Source organism: Formica exsecta, unplaced genomic scaffold (genome assembly GCF_003651465.1).
Source record: "Formica exsecta isolate Colony F162 unplaced genomic scaffold, ASM365146v1 scaffold80, whole genome shotgun sequence".
Lineage (NCBI taxonomy): Eukaryota > Metazoa > Arthropoda > Insecta > Hymenoptera > Formicidae > Formica > Formica exsecta.
The window spans coordinates 1,476,766-1,502,844 of record NW_021853570.1 but is presented as its reverse complement, the minus strand read 5'-3'; the positions used below and the strand labels follow the sequence as shown (position 1 = coordinate 1,502,844).

General features: G+C 38.0%; 1 protein-coding gene across 1 annotated transcript in view; it reads left to right on the top strand.

Annotated features, from left to right (window-relative positions):
- LOC115244162 (titin-like) overlaps nt 1-26,079 on the top strand; it is a 90,151-nt gene that overhangs the window by 50,615 nt on the left and 13,457 nt on the right. The window contains 10 exon segments of the mRNA XM_029821593.1: nt 68-9,940; nt 10,513-15,360; nt 15,717-16,565; nt 16,841-16,866; nt 16,932-23,595; nt 24,070-24,114; nt 24,813-24,929; nt 25,038-25,190; nt 25,329-25,692; nt 25,975-26,078. Of these exon segments, the coding sequence (XP_029677453.1) occupies nt 68-9,940; nt 10,513-15,360; nt 15,717-16,565; nt 16,841-16,866; nt 16,932-23,595; nt 24,070-24,114; nt 24,813-24,929; nt 25,038-25,190; nt 25,329-25,692; nt 25,975-26,078 (23,043 nt within the window).

Here is a 26,079-nt window from a genome sequence, read left to right as displayed (position 1 = left end):
AAGCAAGAATCGAAAAACATCACGCAACACTCACGTCTGACACAAAATTCTCACATACTTTCCACAGAATACGAGGACACACGGCAGGCACACACAACACTGCGCAAACGCAAAGATAGGAAACCAAGAGATCAGATCGAAGAAACAACACAAGATAGGGAAGAGGGGGTTCAAATTGTAAAATTTGAGGGGATCGAGGAGATTGAAAAGGAAAGAAAAAAGGAAACGGAAGAAATCGAGGAAGAGATTATTGAACTTGAACGGGATACAAAGGGCAGATTGATTCGTAAGCAAAAGCAAGACATAGAAAAGCAGATAGACGTAGAAGAGGAGGAAGAAATGATTAAAAAAGTTAGAAAAACATTAATGCCAAAGAGATCAGACATTGATAAAGACGAGATACAACTGGAAGAGGTAGAAGAATTTGAAGTAATAAAGAATAAATCAGTGCCATCTATTGCTTTGAATGTGTCTAGTCAACGTAATCAAATAATACCTTTAGATCGTACAATCGAGCAAGCACCTGGTAAACCCGAGTCGGAAAAAGCAAAATATACTTTAGACACTGTTATTGCGTTAACAGAACAGACAACGTCGGTACACGAAAGAGAGATTGATGAAGTAATGAGCATCAAGCCCGCCGAACGTAAAGCGTCGATATTAATCTCGTCGATTGAACCATATTCTATCACAGAAACTACTGCACAGATATCTACCAAGGAATTTTCGGGCACTTTTAAAGCCGTTTCTTACGAAGCTACGCCTTCTATAATAACGAAAGAAAGTCTTCTCGTCAGTGAAACATTAACCCACGACGACGATGTATCGAATTTAACTTTGGCCCAATCGGAAACGAGTAGAAAGGCAGATGTACAATTTACCGTGCAGGAAGCTACAACTATCAGCGAGACCATAATCAACCAAAGTGAAATACCAACTGAAGATTTCGTGACGCCCTTAGGTGTTAAGGCAGAGGATACCATTTTACCACAGATAGAACTCTCGGTTTATGAAATACAGGAAGGTTTGATTGAAGAGAAGTTGGAACCTGAGAAAATGATGCTTACAAAACCACGAATTAATATTAACGCGATGGAACCGATACTAGTAGAAGAAATTCGTCCCGAAGATAAACCAGGAAAATATTATCCGGAGTTGATAGTGCCCACTGAAATCGCTACCGAAACGGTGATCTCGCAGAAGCAACGCGTCACTGAAGAGATGAACGCGCCCGAAAAGGAAGGAACGTACATTCCAGGTAGATTACCGCCGAGCCAAACTGTTCAGATCGGAATCTCATACGGGAACGAAACTGCTGTTATTCATCACGATCTCGTACAGGAGCGTGAAGGCGAATACGTTCCCGATCGTAAGGTAGATTCTTTCGAAGCTATGCCAAACGTCATTCTTTTGGAAGGTGTTACGATTTCAACAATCAATGCGCAACAAAAAGAAGACGATTTAATGATCGAAGAGAGTAAACAGGTCACGGCGGATTTCAACATCGTTGAAATTATATCGGCTGTGACAGCGGAGACATTGACTTCTGAAAAGGAACGAGACTATCATTCCGAGGACAAGCCCGCTACTAAATTGGCTATTACATCGATATCGCCATTGGAAATTGGTTCTATAACAGACACAATTGTTCAAGAATCTGCAGGATTCTACAGTGCCGATCAAAAACCATTCGAAGCATTGGCGGAAACGTCGGTTAGACCGGAGGAACACATTTTGATATCTCAAGTTCAAACTGCAGATTATCCCGCAGATCTAAAAGATACGCTCAAATATATCTCGGAGAGCGGTGTTATATCTATTCAATTGACGGAAGCGAAAACTGTATTCGAAACGCTCGCTCACGATCGAGAGGCTACTATGGACGAGGATGCTCAACCGGAAACTCATACGGTCAACACGGTATACGATGCGATCAGGGGTATCGAGATATCGCAAACTACTTCTATAGAGAAAGAGACCGAATTGAAAATCTTTGAGATGCCTGAATCGCATCGCGGCAAAACAGTACCTACTCATCCAATGATCTCACTCGAAGTTCAGGAAACTCAACCAGAGAGTAATTTAGGTGAAGTAACGAAAGAAGCGTTATCGATCGCCACGGCTAAAATCGAAGCGGTCAGTCTGCAGGAAACAATTGTTGACGAAACCGTTACGGCAGAAGATGTAGCTCCGGCGGAAGAAGATAAGAATCCCGATACTAGAACCGCCGTAGTTTCAATGGATCAGATCGAAGGCTTACATACTACCATGATCGTTGCGAGCGAGAAGGAAACCGAATATGTTGAAACAGCCAGTGTTAAAGGTGCGTTTGCGAGTACTGAATATACAACGCAAGTGGCTCCAATATGTGAACAAGTGAGAACAGAGTCGCCGACCGAAGAATATCTAGCGGAAGACAAACCTGTGTGCGGAAAAGCATACACATCTCACATTCCTATAGAAACTGTCAGCGTTACTGTACAAGAAACTGCGGAGAAGGAAGAAATTTATAAAGCAGACACAAAGCCCGAAGGAAAGATAGCGAATATCGAACTCACGGAGACAAGACCTGGCGCTAGTGTTCTCGAAATAATTCCGCATGATCTCGAGAATATCTATACGCCAGATGTTGGACCGGAGACTCATACAATCGAATCGTCCATAATTGGTCATGCTGTTGCATCAAAAGCAGAAATCTTAGTAGAACAGAGTGCCGGAAAAATAAAGAGCGATCTACCGAAATCGAGCAAAGCGACATTACAGCAAGAGACTCTGGAAGAATTAATAGTGACCGAGACAAATGTTGGTGAAGCGGAACGAATCAGGGAGGAAGATATGCGCCCTATTAAACAGAACGCCGCGGTCGAAGTATGCAGCCAATCCGAAAAATTGACCGTTACTGAGGTAACAACCATATTAAAAGAGGAAGAATTGTCAGTGGAGAAGTTACCAGATAAACGGAAGGTTGTATTAGACATAACCGGGGGTCATGAGATAGCCCAGACGCAGGAGATGATACTTGCGAGTAATATAAGCGCTTTGAAGGAGGAAAAACCGAACCAAGAGAGCGCCAATCAGTTGCAGAGTGGACTGGATGTTGTACAACAGATGGAAGTATCGGTATCCGAAAAAGAATCTCCTTTAACAGCGGACATGAAACCCGATGCCAAAAAGATCGGCATTACTTTCCAAGAAAGAGAAAGTCTGACGATTGCAATTACGCATCCTGAAGACAAAGAAGATGTGCTTGGTGAAAAACCGGCTCCAAAGACCGCTGAAGCTACACTCGATGTGGTAACGCAAAAAATAGCCTCAAAATACGAGATTATTAGCGACGTTGCTCCAACCGAGCTGTCTACCGTGTCTGCCCAGGAAGTGCATCCTAAAACGACATTATTATCATTCGAGACAGCTATCGCTGAAGAAATACAAACGAGAGAAACCGAAAAACCTCTTCCTTATGTGCCAGCACCAGAGAAAATAGCTAATCTTGAATTTATAATGGGCGAAAGTGTCGTTGTTTCATCTATTACAGCGGAAGACAAGGAGAGCGTGCTCACAGAAATAGAAAAACCGGAATCTAAATCTGCTATATTCGATATTCCCGCTCATACAGTGGCGCAAGCTGCCGAGGTAACCGCGACTGATAACATCAGCGAATTGAAACACGAAGAGACAATCTCCGCAATGGCTACGACCGAGCACATCACTCATCGTAGCATTGTTGCGTCCGAAACATCAGTCGGAGATTCGGAACAGCCGATGCTTGATTTTGTGAAGCCAGATAAAAAGAAAGTCGACGTGTCGTTCGGGGAAGAAACGAGCGTAATGGTGATTGAAACAATTGCATCTGACAAAGAGCAAGAATACTTGAAGAAACTAGATATTCCTGGCGAAAAAGCCACTACAAGCTTCGATGCTCATAAAATCGCCGAACTCACAGAAGTTACATCAGCCACTTATCTAGGGAATCTCGATGTGAAAGTACCAGCGAGCGCAGCAGCAAAAGTAGAACGTTTGCCGTTCGAGAGTATCGTTCAAAGCGAAACTGTTGCAACGGAAACCGAGATAGAGTTCAAGGATAAACCTTTCAAAATGGGTACGGCCCAAATATCTGTCAATGAAATTATCAGCGCCACTATGTCTACCGAAACTCTAGCCGAAAAGGAAGATATTTTTCGAATTCCCGAAAGGCCTGCAGAAAAAAGAGCGGACGTTCAATTTACTGGACGCATAATCGCCGAGAAAAGCGAAGTTACTCCAGATTCTAGCATGGGAGAATTGACAGACACGAAACCAACTTCTGTTTTAGCCGCATTCTCGAGTATCCCGTTAGAGGCAGTGGTACAAACAGAAACGCAACTAACAGAAGCGGAGGCTGTACTCGGTAAAGATAAAGTACCATCAATGGCTCAAGCTGACTTTTCCATGGTATTAGAACAAAGTGTACAAGTATCTTCAGTAATCTTGGAAGACAAAGAAATGGAATATAAACCAAAGGAAACACCGAAACCAAAAACAGCAGAGAAAACACTAATCGAAACTTATGGCGTCGCCGAAACGACGATGCAAGTCCCTGATTTTAGTACTGGCGAGTTTGCTATCAGTGAAATACCGTTAGCTGCTGTTGCAATTCCAGATCACATAGTTTTTAATCCACTAGTGGAATCGCAGCCTGTTGTTCAAGAGGGAGAGGAGCAATTTGTGCCGGCGTTAATACCAAAAAATAAAACTGTGAATATTGACATGGAAGAAGGTAAGGCGATCGTGTGTATAGCGCATGTAACAACTGCGGACAAAGAATCGCCATATGTCGTCGAGGAGCAACCGCGTAAACACGCGGCTTCGTTCGGAATTGATGCCACCCACGGTATAGCTGAAACAATCGCGATAGATATCGAACATTCTGTAGGAGAAGTTACGATAAAAAAACCAGATGTTAAGATGATCTCGTCTACACGAGAAGTATGCCAAAGTCTCTTAGTGACCGAAGGTATGATTCAAGATCAAGAAATATCTTTCGAAGGAAAATTCGTACCGGAATCACACAAAGTAGAATGGTCTGTGGAGGAAGGCAAGCGCGTTACTTCCGTCACAGAAATTAAAATGGCTGACAAAGAAACTCCCCTTGAAACGATAAAAGAAGATAGATCTCGTTCGGCGCTGTCGATTATTATTCCTGGCCATGAGGTCGCCGAGAGGTCTGAAATAATTCTTAATTTGAGTACAGGCGAAATGAGCGAGATTGCAGCACCAACAAGAGCAACCGCACAAATCGGACAGAAACCTTTCGAGACGGTGCAGTTGATCGAACAAGTCCCTATGGAAAGAGAAGTGGACAAGATTCAGGAAATACCATTGACAAAAACGAGCGCGCATGTCATTTTAGATGAAAATAGATTTGTCGCTGTTACGGAATCTGCTATTACCCAAGATGTCGAAGCAGAATTTACCACGAAAAAATTACATCAAGAGGCAGCAAATCTTTTGATGGAAGGCAAAGAAGTAGCCGAACGAATAGAAATTAGTTTACGCGAAGGACTCGGAGAACTGCCCGCAGCATTAAAACCGATTACATATGAGGCACATCAAACGCAATCTACCTTAGAAAGTATTGATATTAGCGAAACGGTTTCTCAGGAACAGGGTACAATATTTATCGACAAATTCAAACCTGACAAACGTAGTGCCGACATTAGCTTTGTAGAAGGAAAAAGTATTACCGTGGCTCATGTCGTAACGCAAGACAAAGAAGGCACAATGAAAATTCCGAAATATGAAGAGAGTACAGCTAAGGTAAAATTAACAAAGCTTGGTATGGATATTGCTCAAAAAACTCAAGTCTTTATCGAGCAAAATACAGGTTTGGTTAAACCTTTCGAGAAGATTTTAGTGGAAGCTCACCCACAGCAAGATACATTGCAGCCTATCGTCATTGAAGAAGTTCCAAGTGCCGAAAGTGAAGGTATCTTTGATAAATATCCGAAGACAATATCAAGCACAGCTGTGCCAACATTTGAAGAGGATCATGGCGTATTTATTACGGAAGTAACATCCGGCGAAGTTGAAGCATCATTGGAGAAGAAGAGACACGAAATGTCGCAAACAGCTGTCCGCACTATCGTCACTGAATGCGATACCATAGAAACTGTGACGGTGGAATCACGAGTTGATGTACCTGAACAAATTTCTGATCGTATTTTAGCACCTCAAGTGGCTGCGCCGACCCAAGACACATTTGAAAGCATCATTGTCAACGAAAATCTTGTCGAAGAAAGTGAGAAGACCTTCGAAAACCTTTTCAAACCTGCGACGCAAAAAGCGAGCATTGATATATCGGAGGTAAAATCATTGCAAGTTTCAGAAACAATTACTGAGGATAAGGAAGAAACGTTAGATGTCATTTCAAAACGAAATGAAGTCAAAGCTACACCTGACATCGATCTATTCCAAACTATCGAAGGTTCTTTCGTGCAGAGTATACAAAGTACTCGAGAGCTTTGCGAAAAGAAACCACTTTCTTCTCAAGCAACCATGATTCAAACTACGATGGAAACAGTAGTGAGGTCTGAAACAATGCCAGTCGAAAAAGAAGACATATTTAAGAGCAAGCTTAAACCCGAGGAACAGAAGGGAAAGCCGCAATTCGAAAGCCTTACTACAGTTGTAATTACTGAAATAGCTTCTAATGAAATCGAAGATGTTTTACCTGAAACTGTCGCACCAAAACAACGACAGGCGCAACCAAACTTAACTGGTAGAGAAGCTGCGGAAACTTTTCAAATAATTACAGCAAGCACGACCGAAGATCTTGCAAAAGCTGCTAAATTAAATGAAGAAAAAGGTAAACCAGAACTTGAAGAATTATTATCCGTGACTGTCTCTGAAATCATTTCCAATGAAGTTGAAGACGTTCTAATTAGCAAGGCTACTCCAAAAGATTGTAAGGCTGATTTTAGTGTTTCTGGTAGAGAAATCGCCGAAACAAGTCAGATAACAGCGTTGTCTGAGACTGACGACCTCGCTATAGAAACACCAGAAAAGCAGAAAGGCAAACGACAAGTGGATAAATTAACTTCGCTGACTATTTCACAAGTAATTTCTAACGAAATGGAAGAAACGTTAGTTAGCGCTGAGCTTCCTGTGGAGAAAACAGCTCGACCAAATTTGATTGGTAGAGATATCGCAGAAACTACATTGGTCATGACAATGGCCAGCACCGAAGAATTTGTCTCTAAAAAAGAAATTGAAAAACAGCGAGGTAAGCCTAGTATTGAAGAACTTACGTCCTTAACAGTTTCACAAATAGAATCACAGGAAACTGAAAATATCCTTGCTAGTCCCGTAATACCAACCGAGAGAACGGCGCAAACAAGTCTGTGTGGTCGAGATGTAGCCGAGACCACGGAAGTAACAACTGTGTCAAATGTAGATGAATTTGTTGAAATTCGGAAGCCCGAAATACAAAAGGGAAAACCGAATCTCGAGGAATTATTATCCTTGAATATAATGCAAACTGTTCCTAATGAAGTGGAAGCTTTGTTGCCTAGTCCGGAAGTGCCCACAGAAAAGATTGCGCAAGCCAATTTATTTGGTAGAGATGCAGCCGAAACAAGTCAAATTTTAACGATGATGAGCGCAGAAGAACTTTTAAAACAAGTAACACCCGATGAGCGTAAAGGAGAGTTTAAAGTAGAAGAATTATCTTCATTGACTGTATCTCAGATATTATCTCATGAAACTGAAAGAATTTTTCAGAGTTCTGACGCACCTACTGTATTCACGGCACTGCCTATGATGTCCGGCAGAGAAATTGCTGAAACTTCTCAAGTGCTCACTGTTACGAATGTTGAAGAATTTTCGAGACCCAAAAGTCCAGAAGAACAAAAAGGTAAACCACACTTGGACGAATTATCATCACTAATGGTTTCTCAAGTAATATCTACCGAAACAGAGGCGCAATTGCCGAGCCCGGAAAAGTTAGATGAGAAAAAAGCCGCACCGTGTCTCTCAGGAAGGGAGATAGCTCAGAAAATCGAAATTGTAACTGCCGCGAGCGTTGAACAAATACCCGAAGTAAAGAAAAAAGATAGCCAAAAAGGAAAACCAAATGTCGAAGAGATGAGTTTTATTACTGTGTCCGAAGTAATTTCTACGGAAACAGAACAAGAATTGCCAAACCAAGAGACTCCAAAAGAACGTACAGCTCTGCCAAAAGTATCTAGTATAGAAGTCGCAGAAACTTCAGAAATTTTAACAGTGAGCAATGTCGAAGAACTTGCAAAATCAGAAATTCCTGAGGAACATAGAGGTAAACCAAATTTAGAAGAATTGATGCCATTATCAATCTCTGAAGTGGCTTACAGTGAAACAGAGAAAGGACTATTAACTCCGGAAGAACCTATCAAACAAATAGCTGAGCAGAGCATGCTAAGTATGCGCGTTGCCGAAAAATCTCAAGTAGTTGCATCGTCAACAACGGAAGAGATAATGAAGTCTGCTAAACCAGAAACAAAGAAAATAACACCGGAACATATACCGTTTGAAAGCATACAACAGATGGAATCGATTCTTCATGAAAGTGAACGATCGCTTATTCTTGACAAAGAAGCACCAACTACAACTGCTGAAATTTCATTTCGTGTTTCCGAAGGTGTTGAAGTTATCCAAGTAACTGCAACAGAAAAGGAAACAAAAGAGATAAAAAATCTGGAATTAACTAAACAGATAGCTGAACCGAGCATGCTGGGAATGCGCGTTGCCGAAAAGTCCCAAGTAGTTACATCGTCAATAACGGAGGAAATAATAGAATCTGCTAAACCTGAGATGAAGAAAATAACGCCGGAACAAATACCGTTTGAGAGTATACAACAAATAGAGTCGATTCCTCATGAAAGTGAACGATTGCTTGTTCTCGATAAAGATGCTCCAAGTACAACGGCTGAAGTTTCATTCCGCGTTTCTGAAAGTGTCGAAGTTATTCAAGTAACCGCGACGGAAAAGGAAGCAAAGGATGTCGTAAAAGGTATAGCAGAATTAACTGAACAGGTAGCCGAACCGAGCATGCTGAGTATGCGCGTTGCCGAAAAATCTCAAGTGATTACATCATCAACAACGGAAGAGATAATGAAGTCTGCTAAACCTGAGATGAAAAAAATAACACCAGAACAAATACCGTTTGAAAGTATACAACAAATGGAGCCGATTCCTCATGAAAGCGAACGCTCGTTTGTCTTCGACAAAGAAGCATCAAGTACAATGGCTGGAGTTTCATTTTGCGTTTCCGAAGCTGTTGAAGTTACTCAAATAACCGCAACAGAAAAGGAAACAAAGGAAGTTATGAGGGATTTGGAGGAACCAGCTAAACAGATAGCCGAGCAAAGCATGCTAAGTATGCGCGTTGCTGAGAAGTCTCAAGTAATTGCATCATCAACAACAGAAGATATAAAACAGTTCATTAAGCCGGAAGTAAAGAAAATAATACCAGGACAAATACCGTTTGAGAGTATACAACAGATGGAATCAGTTCCTCACGAAAGTGAACAATCGCTCATCCTCGACAAAGAGGCATCAAGCGCAACGGCCAAAATTTCATTCCGCGTTTCTGAAGGTGTCGAAGTTATTCAAGTAACCGCTACAGAGAAAGAATCAAAAGAAATCGTAAAAGGTATGGCCAAAGAAGCAAGCGCACAAGCTGATATAATTGAGCGAAAGGTTGCTCTAAAAACCGAAATTCTTCCGGAAAACGTAGTATCTGAATTTATTATCACGAAACCAGAAAGTAAACTAGCTCACGGAATAAAAGACGAGAAACAAAGTGTGATTGTTACCGAATTACAACACGCTGCTGAAATTGAATCAAATCTGCCCGAGCCCGTAATACCACTAGCAAAGTTAGCGAGCACATCTATCGAAGCTGACTACTTGGAAAAAATTGAGGGTGAGTATTGTTCTTCTAAAGATAACATGATTATTTTTAACACAAATGAGACGCGACGTTTAAAGAAACTCGACTCGATGCGACACGATGACCATAATCGGTAAAACTTGACAAATCAAACAAATCTGACAGATTAGATTAGATTCATTAACATTCTAAAAAACAATTTTAATAGAATTATCGATCTTTGATAATTACTTAAAATTAGGTTAATAAATTTACAATCAACTACGCAATATGATAAAAACTGTCTCAGGTAAGTGCAGCACGCAATTAGACACAAAGTCAAACATAATCGATATTTACAATAAAATTGAACCACATACAAAATTTACATTCAAATAAAAAACAATGTGTACTCCTGTATCATGTTTAATTCTACCATGCTTGAAGCGAGGTAAGCTATCCTCGACATTCGAGTGATGAATAATATTAAATAGTTACAAAGATGTTTGATTTCAAATTACTAATACGCTGAGTATTAGTCAAACTTTTTGATGCAAATAACGCAAACGGATTTACTAAATACACAACAGCTTAGTCATGCCACAATTGTTCTGTATACATTTCAGAAATCACTGCAGCAACAGCCCAACAACATCACATCACAATTACACAACACATTACAAAACACGAAAAAACACAACAACCATTGACCGACTCCGACACTGAAATAACTGAGGAATACACTACTAAATTTAGACGTGGTAGTAAAGACAATGAAACCGCAGCAGTAAAAACAAAGAAAACGACAATTAGGAAAAAGAAACCAAAAACTAAATCTGATGAAAAAGTTGTTGTAATCGAAGAGGAACTTGAAAACATAAAATCGCAAATACCATCGATACCAAAAAAACAGTTTATGCATATTGAAGAAGTAACGGAAATGAATGGAATAGAAGAAATAAGCCCAACAAAAATTGAAGAATTAGAAGAAATATCACAAAAACAATTAGAACCAACGCAAGCAAAAAGGAAGCATCAGATAGTAATAAAAGACCAAGAGAAAGAAACAGAACAAGCACCTATAACAAAAATTACAGAAAGTCTTTCACAGGAAATTAGTGAAGAAACCGTGTTGCCTCTTCCACAGCATGAATTGGCCAAACCTATTGAGGAGGAAGAGGTAAGAGAACAAGTTACTGTGACCGAGGAAGTAGTGGAGGAAAAGAAACCAAAAAAAATTACAAAGAAGAAAATTATCAAACGTAAAGGACAAAAGCAGCAAGTAACGGAAGAAGTTACTGTGGAAGAAAAAGGACAATCTCCTGTGACAACGATAACGGAAGGTCCTCTGGAAGAAATTGTCGAAGAAACCGTGTTGCCTCTTCCACAGCATGAATTGGCCAAACCTATTGAGGAGGAAGAGGTAAGAGAACAAGTTACAGTAACCGAGGAAGTAGTAGAAGGGAAGAGACCAAAGAAAATTACAAAGAAGAAAATTATAAAACGTAAAGGACGGAAACAGCAAATAATGGAAGAAGTTACTGTGGAAGAAAAGGGACAATCTCCTGTGACAACAATAACAGAGGGTCCTCTGGAGGAAATTGTCGAAGAAACCGTGTTGCCTCTTCCACAGCATGAATTGGCCAAACCTATTGAGGAGGAAGAGGTAAGAGAACAAGTTACTGTGACCGAGGAAGTAGTGGAGGAAAAGAAACCAAAAAAAATTACAAAGAAGAAAATTATCAAACGTAAAGGACAAAAGCAGCAAGTAACGGAAGAAGTTACTGTGGAAGAAAAAGGACAATCTCCTGTGACAACGATAACGGAAGGTCCTCTGGAGGAAACTGCCGAAGAAGCCGTGTTGCCTCTTCTACAGCATGAATTTGCAAAACCTATTGAGGAGGAAGAGATAAGAGAACAAGTTACAGTAACCGAGGAAGTAGTAGAAGGAAAGAGACCAAAGAAAATTACAAATAAGAAAATTATCAAACGTAAAGGACAAAAGCAGCAAATAACGGAAGAAGTTACTGTGGAAGAAAAGGGGCAGTCTCCTGTGACAACAATAACGGAGAATCCTCTGGAGGAAATTCTTGAAGAAACTGTGTTGCCTCTTCCACAGCATGAATTTGCTAAACCTATTGAGGAGGAAGAGATAAGAGAACAAGTTACAGTGACCGAGGAAGTAGTGGAGGGGAAGAAACCAAAGAAAATTACAAAGAAGAAAATTATAAAACGTAAAGGACGGAAACAGCAAATAATGGAAGAAGTTACTGTGGAAGAAAAGGGGCAGTCTCCTATAACAACGATAACGGAGGGTCCTTTGGAAGAAATTCTTGAAGATACTGTGTTGCCGCTGCCACAATCTGAAATTATTAAGCCTAGTGAGGAGGAAGAGATAAGAGAACAAATTACTGTGACCGAGGAAGTAGTGGAGGGGAAAAAACCAAAGAAAATTACAAAGAAGAAAATTATCAAACGTAAAGGACAAAAGCAGCAAGTAACGGAAGAAGTTACTGTGGAAGAAAAGGGACAATCTCCTGTGACAACAATAACAGAGTGTCCTCTGGAGGAAATTGTCGAAGAAACCGTATTGCTTCTACCACAGCATGAATTTGCCAAACCTATTGAGGAAGAACAGATACGAGAACAAGTTACAGTAACCGAGGAAATAGTAGAAGGGAAGAGACCAAAGAAAATTACAAAGAAGAAAATTATCAAACGTAAAGGACAAAAGCAGCAAGTAACGGAAGAAGGTACTGTGGAAGAAAAGGGACAATCTCCTGTGACAACGATAACGGAAGGTCCTCTGGAGGAAATTGACGAAGAAACCGTGTTGCCTCTTCTACAGCATGAATTTCCCAAACCTATTGAGAAGGAAGACATAAGAGAGCAAGTTACAGTAACCGAGGAAGTAGTAGAAGGGAAGAGACCAAAGAAAATTACAAAGAAGAAAATTATCAAACGTAAAGGACAAAAGCAGCAAGTAACGGAAGAAGGTACTGTGGAAGAAAAGGGACAATCTCCTGTGACAACGATAACGGAAGGTCCTCTGGAGGAAATTGACGAAGAAACCGTGTTGCCTCTTCTACAGCATGAATTTCCCAAACCTATTGAGAAGGAAGACATAAGAGAGCAAGTTACAGTAACCGAGGAAGTAGTAGAAGGGAAGAGACCAAAGAAAATTACAAAGAAGAAAATTATCAAACGTAAAGGACAAAAGCAGCAAGTAACGGAAGAAGGTACTGTGGAAGAAAAGGGACAATCTCCTGTGACAACGATAACGGAAGGTCCTCTGGAGGAAATTGACGAAGAAACCGTGTTGCCTCTTCTACAGCATGAATTTCCCAAACCTATTGAGAAGGAAGACATAAGAGAGCAAGTTACAGTAACCGAGGAAGTAGTAGAAGGGAAGAGACCAAAGAAAATTACAAAGAAGAAAATTATCAAACGTAAAGGACAAAAGCAGCAAGTAACGGAAGAAGGTACTGTGGAAGAAAAGGGACAATCTCCTGTGACAACGATAACGGAAGGTCCTCTGGAGGAAATTGACGAAGAAACCGTGTTGCCTCTTCTACAGCATGAATTTCCCAAACCTATTGAGAAGGAAGACATAAGAGAGCAAGTTACAGTAACCGAGGAAGTAGTAGAAGGGAAGAGACCAAAGAAAATTACAAAGAAGAAAATTATCAAACGTAAAGGACAAAAGCAGCAAGTAACGGAAGAAGGTACTGTGGAAGAAAAGGGACAATCTCCTGTGACAACGATAACGGAAGGTCCTCTGGAGGAAATTGACGAAGAAACCGTGTTGCCTCTTCTACAGCATGAATTTCCCAAACCTATTGAGAAGGAAGACATAAGAGAGCAAGTTACAGTAACCGAGGAAGTAGTAGAAGGGAAGAGACCAAAGAAAATTACAAAGAAGAAAATTATCAAACGTAAAGGACAAAAGCAGCAAGTAACGGAAGAAGGTACTGTGGAAGAAAAGGGACAATCTCCTGTGACAACGATAACGGAAGGTCCTCTGGAGGAAATTGACGAAGAAACCGTGTTGCCTCTTCTACAGCATGAATTTCCCAAACCTATTGAGAAGGAAGACATAAGAGAGCAAGTTACAGTAACCGAGGAAGTAGTAGAAGGGAAGAGACCAAAGAAAATTACAAAGAAGAAAATTATCAAACGTAAAGGACAAAAGCAGCAAGTAACGGAAGAAGGTACTGTGGAAGAAAAGGGACAATCTCCTGTGACAACGATAACGGAAGGTCCTCTGGAGGAAATTGACGAAGAAACCGTGTTGCCTCTTCTACAGCATGAATTTCCCAAACCTATTGAGAAGGAAGACATAAGAGAGCAAGTTACAGTAACCGAGGAAGTAGTAGAAGGGAAGAGACCAAAGAAAATTACAAAGAAGAAAATTATCAAACGTAAAGGACAAAAGCAGCAAGTAACGGAAGAAGGTACTGTGGAAGAAAAGGGACAATCTCCTGTGACAACGATAACGGAAGGTCCTCTGGAGGAAATTGACGAAGAAACCGTGTTGCCTCTTCTACAGCATGAATTTCCCAAACCTATTGAGAAGGAAGACATAAGAGAGCAAGTTACAGTAACCGAGGAAGTAGTAGAAGGGAAGAGACCAAAGAAAATTACAAAGAAGAAAATTATCAAACGTAAAGGACAAAAGCAGCAAGTAACGGAAGAAGGTACTGTGGAAGAAAAGGGACAATCTCCTGTGACAACGATAACGGAAGGTCCTCTGGAGGAAATTGACGAAGAAACCGTGTTGCCTCTTCTACAGCATGAATTTCCCAAACCTATTGAGAAGGAAGACATAAGAGAGCAAGTTACAGTAACCGAGGAAGTAGTAGAAGGGAAGAGACCAAAGAAAATTACAAAGAAGAAAATTATCAAACGTAAAGGACAAAAGCAGCAAGTAACGGAAGAAGGTACTGTGGAAGAAAAGGGACAATCTCCTGTGACAACGATAACGGAAGGTCCTCTGGAGGAAATTGACGAAGAAACCGTGTTGCCTCTTCTACAGCATGAATTTCCCAAACCTATTGAGAAGGAAGACATAAGAGAGCAAGTTACAGTAACCGAGGAAGTAGTAGAAGGGAAGAGACCAAAGAAAATTACAAAGAAGAAAATTATCAAACGTAAAGGACAAAAGCAGCAAGTAACGGAAGAAGTTACTGTGGAAGAAAAGGGACAAGCTCCTGTAACAACGATAACGGAAGGTCCTCTGGAGGAAATTGTCGAAGGAACCGTATTGCCTCTACCACAGCATGAATTTGCCAAACCTATTGAGGAGAAAAAGATAAGAGAACAAGTTACAGTAACCGAGGAAATAGTAGAAGGGAAGAGACCAAATAAAATTACAAAGAAGAAAATTATCAAACGTAAAGGACAAAAGCAGCAAGTAACGGAAGAAGTTACTGTGGAAGAAAAGGGACAAGCTCCTGTAACAACGATAACGGAAGGTCCTCTGGAGGAAATTGTCGAAGAAACCGTGTTGCCTCTTCTACAGCATGAAGTTGCCAACAATCTCCTGTGACAACGATAACAGAAAGTCCTCTGGAAGAAATTGTCGAAGAAACCGTGTTGCCTCTTCTACAGCATGAAGTTGCCAACAATCTCCTGTGACAACGATAACAGAAAGTCCTCTGGAAGAAATTGTCGAAGAAACCGTGTTGCCTCTTCTACAGCATGAAGTTGCCAACAATCTCCTGTGACAACGATAACAGAAAGTCCTCTGGAAGAAATTGTCGAAGAAACCGTGTTGCCTCTTCTACAGCATGAAGTTGCCAACAATCTCCTGTGACAACGATAACGGAAGGTCCTCTGGAGGAAATTGTCGAAGAAACCGTGTTGCCTCTTCTACAGCATGAAGTTGCCAAATTTATTGAGGAGGAACAGATAAGAGAACAAGTTACAGTAACCGAGGAAATTGTAGATGGGGGGAGACCAAAGAAAATTACAAAGAAGAAAATTATCAAACGTAAAGGACAAAAGCAGCAAGTACCGGAAGAAGTTACTGTGGAAGAAAAGGGACAATCCCCTGTGACAACGATAACGGAAGGTCCTCTGGAGGAAATTGTCGAAGAAACCGTGTTGCCTCTTCTACAGCATGAATTTGCCAAACTTATTGAGGAGGAACACATAAGAGAACAAGTTACAGTAACCGAGGAAGTTGTAGAAGGGAAAAGACCAAAGAAAATTACAAAGAAAAAAATTATAAAACGTAAAGGGCGGAAACAGCAAATAACGGAAGAAGTTACTGTGGAAGAAAAGGGGCAGTCTCCTGTGACAACGATAACGGAGGGTCCTCAGGAGGAAATTGTCGAAGAAACCGTGTTGCCGCGGCCACAGCCTGAAATTATCAAGCCTAGTGAGGTGGAAGAGATAAGAGAACAAGTTACAGTGATCGAGGAAGTAGTAGAAGGAAAGAAACTAAAGAAAATTGTCAAACGTAAGGGACAAAAACAGCAAGTAACAGAAGAAGTTAATGTCGTAGAAAAAGAACAGTTTCCTGTGTGTGTGACAACTATTACAGAGGATTCTCCAAAGAAACATCAGGCGGTAGGAACCACAATTCATCTTCACGCAAACACTACACCGGAAATACACAACAAACTCAAACATAAAAGTTTGATTAAACATTTAGATAATGAGATAATGCTGAAAGGTAAGCTTTTTTGCTTATTGTTATATTTAATCCCTACGTCTTGATAATATTATATATTTTTTATACTGAACATATGAACACATTTTTTGCTGATAATAAAATACAGGATAACAAAACTATTATTAATTAGTAATCTTTTACGTTGATGTACATTAACACACTGTAGCATACACAGTAACATAATTTTTTGTATGTTAAGATATATAATTATTGTGTTTACATTATTTGTTTTTGAACAAGTTTAGTCAAATTTCATATATTTTTTTATTTTGCAGATGTTCCGAGAAAACTGATGTATCAGGTAAGCCAAAATATAAATTTACTTTAGTATAGTATGATATATATTATATTATTATACTTTTACAGCCACAAGAAACAAAGTGTGAAATTCCAGAAGAAATTGTAGAAGAAATAGTGACAGAAACAGCAGAGAAAGAAAAGGCTCGTCTTTTGCTAGAAGAGGAAGAATTGGTGAAAATAATGAGAGTAGGCATCAAAGAAGTGCCAGAAGAAAAAGAGGAAATATCTATTGTTGAGGTAGAGAAAACCGTCGAAACACCGACGCACAAAATTATTAGAACAAAGAAACAACCAAAGAAAAAAGATGAACAAATTGAGATTATTGAGGAATTGACCATAAAGCCGGAGGATAAAATTGTTATGGTAGAACAGCAGCATGTAACCGACATCGATAAAAAACCAGTTAAAAAAATAATTAAGAAGAAAAAGCACTTGACCGGAGCTGAAGATGTTCTTGAAGAAGCTGTAGAGGATATCGTAATGGACAAACCAAAGAAAGAAAAAGCTAGAACTATTATAGAAGATAGACAGGAAACAGTTTTAGTCACCGAGCCAAAAGTACATGAAGCAGCTGTTAAGATGCCAGAGGAAAAAATAGATATCGGGGAAGAAATAATAGAAACTATTAAAACACCTACAACAAAAATTATTAAAAAGAAAAAATTGGCAGTAGATGATCACAACAAACAAATTATTGAGAAAATTGTGCAGAAACCAGCTGAGGAAACTGAAATAATAGAAAAAGAAAAAATGATTGAAATAGTTGAAACGCCAACAAAAAAAATTATTAAAAGGAAAAAGGCGGAAACTTATGATGATAATGCGCCAGAAGAAATTGTTGAAGAAATTCTTATAGAAAAACCGAAGAAAGAACAAGCTCGAACTATATTATCTCCACGAGAGAGTATTGAAGTAACGCAGATCTTAACTGAATCATCCATTTCCAAAATCACAGAAGATAAAACTAAACTAAAAGAAGCTGTAGTATGCAAAAATGAAGAAGAAAAAGATATTTTGAAGAAAGTTTCAATGAAAGAAACGAGCACAATTCCTATTCAGGAAGAAGTAACAGCCGAGATTACTAAAGAAATAATAAGTGAGAAACCAAAAGAAGAACAAATACAATCGATTATTATACCAAAAGAAGAACTCAAAGTAACTGAAACAATTTCAAGCACAACCACTGAGGAACTTCTCGAGAAGATAAAACCGACGGAAGAAACGGCAGTGCCAATTAAGGATGTGGAGTCACAAATTGAGATAAAGGAAGTTACAATACAAAAAGCCCCTAAAAAGATTAAACCAATATATGTAAATGAACAACAAGTCAAAGAAGAAATTGTTGAAGAATTTATTTCAGATAAACCCATAAAGGAAGAAGCGGAAAAGATAATAACTGCAAATGAAGAAATAGAGACTACCGAAATTATTTCTGAAATTACAACTAGTAAACTTGATGAAGATAAAAGACCGCAAAAAGAACAAGCTGTGTCCATAGAAGAGATAAAACAAGATATAAAATTAACAGAAGTACCCGTAAAGAGAGCACCCCTTATTAAGAAAAAAGCCAAGGAAATGAAAGAAGATCGCCCAGATGAATCAATAGAAAAAATAAAATTAAAAGAACCTAAAAAGGAAAAAGCTAAAGAAAGTGTAGCTTTACAGGAGAGTATCGACATTTCGGAAGTGATGACAGAAACGATACCTGAAGAACTTGCTACGGAAGAAACATTCTCTGAAAAGAAAGTAAAACCAAGTATTGCACTGGTAGAAACAATTGAAAAGGAAAAAGCAAAATCTACTATAGTTGAAGTCAAGAAAGAGAACGAAAAAGTAGTGGAAGAAATAATACCAGTGAAACCTAAGAAAGAAGAAACAAAAATAAATAAAATAGATATTACAATGGCAGAGATAACTTCGGAATCTAAAATTAAAGATATTCCAAAAGAAAAACAACCTGACGAAAAATTAGAAAAAGTAAGGATAATGCAGTCCGTAGAAATAAAAGAAGTCAAGAAATTAGAAGAAGAAATTGTCCCCATTGTGAAAGAAAAATCTATTGAACCTGAAGTCACTGAGGAATTGAAAGAAAAGAAAGTTATCAAGAAAAAGAAAAAGAAGCCTGTAAAAAAAGATGATATAGACGATTGGGTAGAACCCGAATATGAAAGGCCTGTATTAGAACCAATGCCTGAAAAAATTCAATGGGAACCAACAAAAAAGAAAAAAGAAAAGAAAACATTACCTGAAGCTATGCAAAAATTGGTTCCGCAAAAGATTGAAAGAAAAGAAATCAAACCTACAAAATTAAAATATATTGAACCACCACAAGAAACAGTTCAGTTTGGTACAATTAAATTAAAAAAAGTAACAGTTGTTAAGAAAAAAGAAATTAGCGAACCAATATTTCCTAAAATTATGTTACGTAGCAGAATCACATTTGTTGGTGACTATCCGCCAGAAATACAAATACCAAAAATTACATATATGGAAAAGAATATGATACAAAATGGTATTTTGTCTAGAAATGCAGAAGAAGCTTTACAGGTTTTAAAGAAAAAATATAAAAAACCAAAAATGCCAGAGAAAGAATTAACTGAATTAGAAAAATTGGATAAAGAGTTTGAAGAATTGAAGAAAGTGCCACTAGAAAAAATAGACGATAAATCTATTTACGAACGAACACCTAAAAAGCCGGAAAAAACACCCGAAGAACCGCAAAAACTTATTGTTGGAAAAGGTGAAATAAAACAAGAACCTAAAATTGTGCCAGAAGAAGTTAAGCTAAAGAAAACATTGGAAAAGAAACCGGAAGAATTAATAGAAACTAAAGAGAAACTAAAAAAGAAAAAATCTGTAGAAGATGTGCACCAGAAAAAAGAAGAAAAACCTAAAGAAACGCTCTCTTATGATGAATTTAAACCAGTAGAATTTGATAGACCAGAAATTGAAAAATATATACCTGAAGATATCGAAATAACAAAAAAACCAGAACCTGAACCTATTTCAAAACCATATGAAAGACCTAAGAAAAAGCAACCTGAGCAGGATATTGAACAAATTCCACTAATAAAAGGAATACCAAAGCCACAAGAGCCCGAAGAAGAACCCAAAGTCAAATTCCGAATACCAACTTCAGAGAAACCGGAAGATGAACCTGAAACAATAACTCTGAAAGGCTGGAAAAAAGATAAACCCAAAGAAGAGGGTACAGAAGAATATCCAACTAAGGAAAAAGATGTTATTCCAACAATACCCAAAGAAGATACAAAAGAAGTGATATTGAAACAGAAACCAAAGAAAAAGACAGTTAAAGAAGAAACTGCTGCAAAAATTACTGTAAAGAAACCTATTCCAAAAGAAGAAGAGCAAGTACCAGAAGAAGTTTCTGAGAAAGTGGCAATAAAGAAACCTATAAAAGAGGAAACTGCGGATGAAGTAACGATTAAAAAACCAGTCGTTGAAGACAAAAAAGAAGAGGTAAAAGAGATCACAGAAGAAATCACATTAAAAAAGAAGCCAAAGAAAAAATCCATCACAGAGGAAACTGCTGCTGAAGTAACAGTAAAGAAATCTGTTCCGAAAGAAGAAGAACAAGTACCGGAAGAAGTTTCTGAAAAAGTGGCAATAAAGAGACCTAAAAAGGTACCTATCAAAGAGGAAACTACGGATGAAGTAACGATTAAAAAACCAGTCAATGAGAAAAGAAAAGAAGAAATAAAAGAAATCACAGAGGAAGTCACATTAAAAAAGAAGCCGAAGAAAAAACCAGTCACGGAGGAAATCGCTGCCGAAATAATTGTAAAAAAACCCGTTTCAAAAGAAGAACAAATACCGGAAGAAGTTTCTGAGAAAGTGGCAATACAGAAACCTAAAAAAGAACCTATCAAGGAGGAAATTGCGGATGAAGTGACGATTAAAAAACCAGTCGTTGAAGAGAGAAAAGAAGAGGTAGAAGAAATCACAGAGGAAGTCACATTAAAAAAGAAACCAAAGAAAAAATCCGTTACAGAGGAAACCGCTGCCGAAATAACTGTAAAGAAACCCGTTCCGACGGAAGAAGAACGAGTACCGGAAGAAGTTTCAGAGAAAGTGGCAATAAAGAAACCTAAAAAGGAACCTATCAAAGAGGAAGCTGCAGCTGAAGTGACGATTAAAAAACCAGTCGTTGAAAAGAGAAAAGAAGAGGTAGAGGAAATCACAGAGGAAGTCACATTAAAAAAGAAACCAAAGAAAAAATCCGTCACAGAGGAAACCGCTGCCGAAATAACTGTAAAGAAACCCGTTCCGACGGAAGAAGAACGAGTACCGGAAGAAGTTTCAGAGAAAGTGGCAATAAAGAAACCTAAAAAGGAACCTATCAAAGAGGAAGCTGCAGCTGAAGTGACGATTAAAAAACCAGTCGTTGAAGAGAGAAAAGATGAGGTAGAAGTAATCACAGAGGAAGTCATATTAAAAAAGAAACCAAAGAGAAAATCTGTGACAGAGGAAACCGCTGCCGTAATAACTGTAAAGAAACCCGTTCCGAAGGAAGAAGAACAAGTACCGGAAGAAGTTTCTGAGAAAGTGGCAATAAAGAAACCGAAAAAGAAATCTTTCAAGGAAGAAGTCGCCGAAGTTACAAAGAAACCTAAAAAGGAACCTATCAAAGAGGAAGCTGCAGCTGAAGTGACGATTAAAAAACCAGTCGTTGAAGAGAGAAAAGATGAGGTAGAAGTAATCACAGAGGAAGTCATATTAAAAAAGAAACCAAAGAGAAAATCTGTGACAGAGGAAACCGCTGCCGTAATAACTGTAAAGAAACCCGTTCCGAAGGAAGAAGAACAAGTACCGGAAGAAGTTTCTGAGAAAGTGGCAATAAAGAAACCTAAAAAGGAACCTATCAAAGAGGAAGCTGCAGCTGAAGTGACGATTAAAAAACCAGTCGTTGAAGAGAGAAAAGATGAGGTAGAAGTAATCACAGAGGAAGTCATATTAAAAAAGAAACCAAAGAGAAAATCTGTGACAGAGGAAACCGCTGCCGTAATAACTGTAAAGAAACCCGTTCCGAAGGAAGAAGAACAAGTACCGGAAGAAGTTTCTGAGAAAGTGGCAATAAAGAAACCTAAAAAGGAACCTATCAAAGAGGAAGCTGCAGCTGAAGTGACGATTAAAAAACCAGTCGTTGAAGAGAGAAAAGATGAGGTAGAAGTAATCACAGAGGAAGTCATATTAAAAAAGAAACCAAAGAGAAAATCTGTGACAGAGGAAACCGCTGCCGTAATAACTGTAAAGAAACCCGTTCCGAAGGAAGAAGAACAAGTACCGGAAGAAGTTTCTGAGAAAGTGGCAATAAAGAAACCTAAAAAGGAACCTATCAAAGAGGAAGCTGCAGCTGAAGTGACGATTAAAAAACCAATCGTTGAAGAGAGAAAAGAAGAGGTAGAAGTAATCACAGAGGAAGTCACATTAAAAAAGAAGCCAAAGAAAAAATCCGTCACAGAGGAAACCGCTGCCGAAATAACTGTCAAGAAACCCGTTCCGAAGGAAGAAGAACCGGAAGAAGTTTCTGAGAAAGTGGCAATAAAGAAACCTAAAAAGGAACCTATCAAAGAGGAAGCTGCAGCTGAAGTGACAATTAAAAAACCAGTCGTTGAGGAAAGAAAAAAAGAAGTAGAAGAAATTACAGACGAAGTTACATTAAAAAAGAAACCGAAGAAAAAACTCATCACAGAGGAAACCGCTGCCGAAATAACTATAAAGAAACCCGTTCCGAAGAAAGAAGAACCGGAAGAAGTTTCTGAGAAAGTGGCAATAAAGAAACCGAAAAAGAAATCTTTCAAGGAAGAAGTCGCGGACGAAGTTACAATTAAAAAATCTGTTATAGAAAAGGAGAAGGAAGACATTGTTGAAGAAGTTACTTTTAAATCGAAGCCAAGACAAAAGATTACCGAACCGGAAGAAATATCAGAAGTGACTATTGCTAAACCCGTAGAGGAAAAGCAAAAACAAGAAGACATTACAGACACATCTACGGATATATTACTAAAGAAAAAGAAACCAGTGCTAACAGGTGAAGAAGTGATTGTGGAGGAATTAACTATACAAAAATTCGAAGAGATAGAAGAACCTAAGGAAGTAATTGAAGAATTTACATTAAAACGCAAACCACCAAAAAAAGCACCGAAACCAATTGAAGAAATTTATGAAGATGTTACTTTACGTAAATTACGACCGAAGAAAAAACCTAGACCGGATATCAAGGAAGTTACCGAAGTTGAAAATGTGACGTTTAGACCACGTTCTACAAAAACAAAAGAAGATGTGGAACAAGAATTTAAAATATCATTAAATACATATGAAGAAGAAGATATTTCCATGTCCGGTAAGGTCCGTTTAAAGCCAAAGAGACGTCCGCTTACATATTCCGAGGAAACTGGAGAAGAAACAATAAAAATTATTCAAGAAATTGAAGATGATTCTGGGCCAGTTATCGAAGAGATCATTGATGAATCAGAAGAGGAAAGTAAAGAAGGATATAGCGTCGAAGAGCTTGACATTGACGAAATGAGTATACCATTGAAACGAAAGAAAAAGAAACAAAAAACACCGTATACTGTAGAAGAAATTGAAGAAAATGATGTCAAAGTACAGTTAAAACGTGATAGGAAATATTCATATGAGGAAACAGATGTTGAATCTTTGGCGCTGAAATTGAAGAGCAAGAGACGTGTTTCCACGTACGAAGAAGGTTCGATGATGCATTTGTGTATTTTGCAAGCATTTATGCATTGGCGAATAAAATTGAATTAACATGCAATATGCTTTCAGCTAAAATAACAATTAAAATTCTTTTCTAGTTATTTTAATCTTTTTGACAATGAATATATATACTATACTCCCGTACTTGGTCTGTCCTCTCCTTTGCCCAACTCTGTGATTCACTTTTTTTTAGAAAAAAAATTTTTTTTTGTCCTTAAGTCTCTGACTAATCCACCGCGTATGAAAAGCATATCGGTAGTAGTCGCTGTATTTTATTTTGTAATATAATATGCGAGATTTATAACTATTTGTATTTAAATAATTAGTATAAAAAGATACATATGTAAAAAATAGCACAGACTGGGTAGATAAATTTTGCTTATGCGCTTTCTTATTATATTTCGATTGTAGTAATCGCATTATATATCGACATTTATTTGATATCTAAAATATAATATTGCAGAAGAAGCTTCTCTCAGTATTACTAAAAAGGAAGAAATCGAAGAAGGTTTGTTACATATATATATATATCTTTTTTTAGTAATATATACAGGGTGTTCCCGGATTAAATGGCCAAACTTGAAATATGAATTTAGGTCCTTAAAACAAGAAAAAATTTTCCGCTGGAAGTATGCTCGCAAACGCTTCGTTCAAGAGATATTGACTTCTGAAGTTATGAACTATAAGAACGAATAATTTCGAAATGTTCCTTTTTATTTTTGTTTTGAAGATCGAAGGTCATTGACAGGCTTGTGTTTGCACTGTAAACAAAGCTCCGTACATTTAATCACTAAAACGGAAGATAGTGCAAGCGTGTGAAGAAATGACAGATGTACAATGTCAATCAACCATTCATTCTGTCATCGATAAGTGCAATGCTTGTCTCCGAGCTGGAGGCCATCATTTTGAACAAAACGTTTAATTATTAAATTTTGATTATTGTACAGCAATAAATAGAATAAACCTAGATTATTTCGAAATTATTCGTTCCTATAGTTCATAACTTCAGAAGTCAAAATCTCTTGAACGAAGCGTTTGCGAGCATACTTCCAGAAGAAAATTTTTTCTTATTTTAAGGTCCTAAATTCATATTTCAAGTTTGGCCATTTAACCCGGGAACACCCTGTATATTCAATAAAATAGAAAAAAAAATTTTTCTTGCTTTTTTAATTGTTTTACTTTAAATAACTAATTAATGATTTTTAGTCGACGAAGTCGAATATGTTGTCCGTGACGGTGATACAATGTTCTCAATTTGTTCTTATGTGGCTGAAACGGAGGAAGCTATAAACTTGGTCGAAGGAGAAAAAATTTATATTATCGGTAATCCTAATTCTATTTTTTTTTTTAATCTTTAATATTGTGGTCATTATAATTGTAATTAATACATATATATTTCTTGAAATTTTGTTTGATATTTGCTTTTTATAGATCATACCAATCAGGATTGGTGGTTTGTAAAGAAACATTTGACTGAAGAAAAGGGTTGGGTACCGGCGCAATATTTATTGGACGAGGAGCATTATACTGTTTACTTGCAACGAAAATTGCACGAAAAGATTGATAGATTGCCAATCTTTGAAAGTAAGTATTTATTTGCAAAACTGATTGAAAAACAGCAATGAAGTTTATCGATCAAACTACTTTTATTATATGCACTTATGAGATTTATGGACTATGCAAGGCTTTTAAAATATTAACATCAAACGTTACATTTTTTAGAGCCAGCTCCAGGAGAAAAAGCCTCAGCACCAAAGTTTATTGAAAAATTGCAACCAATCCACACGCTAGATGGTTACACTGTTCAATTCGAGTGCCAAGTAGAAGGCATACCAAGACCACAAATAACTTGGTTTCGTCAGACAGCTATTATCAAACCATCTATTGATTTTCAAATGTATTATGATGAAGATAATGTTGCTACTTTGATAATTAGAGAAGTATTTCCTGAAGATGCCGGTACTTTTACATGCGTTGCAAAAAACGCTGCAGGATTTGCATCCAGCACTACTGAACTTATCGTCGAGGCTCCTCTGTCAGATCACGGATCTGATATTACCGGTTTGTCGAGGAAAAGTCTTTCGAGGTATGTACTTCTTAAATTTCTTTCAAACAAATTATTCTGATAAAGATTATCGATTATCTTTTTAATATACAATTAATGGGACAGCTTATTTTGATATCATATTACAGATTACAAAACAAACAAAAAAACAACGCTATATTAAATTATATAAAAATTTTGTATAACTTTTTATAATTATAATTTTCATGTAGTTATATAAATTATAACAATATACATATAATATGATAGTCTATGCATATATTTTTGTTCTTAATAATTATTAATGTGACAATGCTCTTTTAGAGAATCATCTCTTGCGGATATATTGGAAGGTATACTACCTACATTCTCTCGAAAACCAAAAGCGAAGTACGTGAATGAAGGTGATGATGTAATATTGGAATGCCG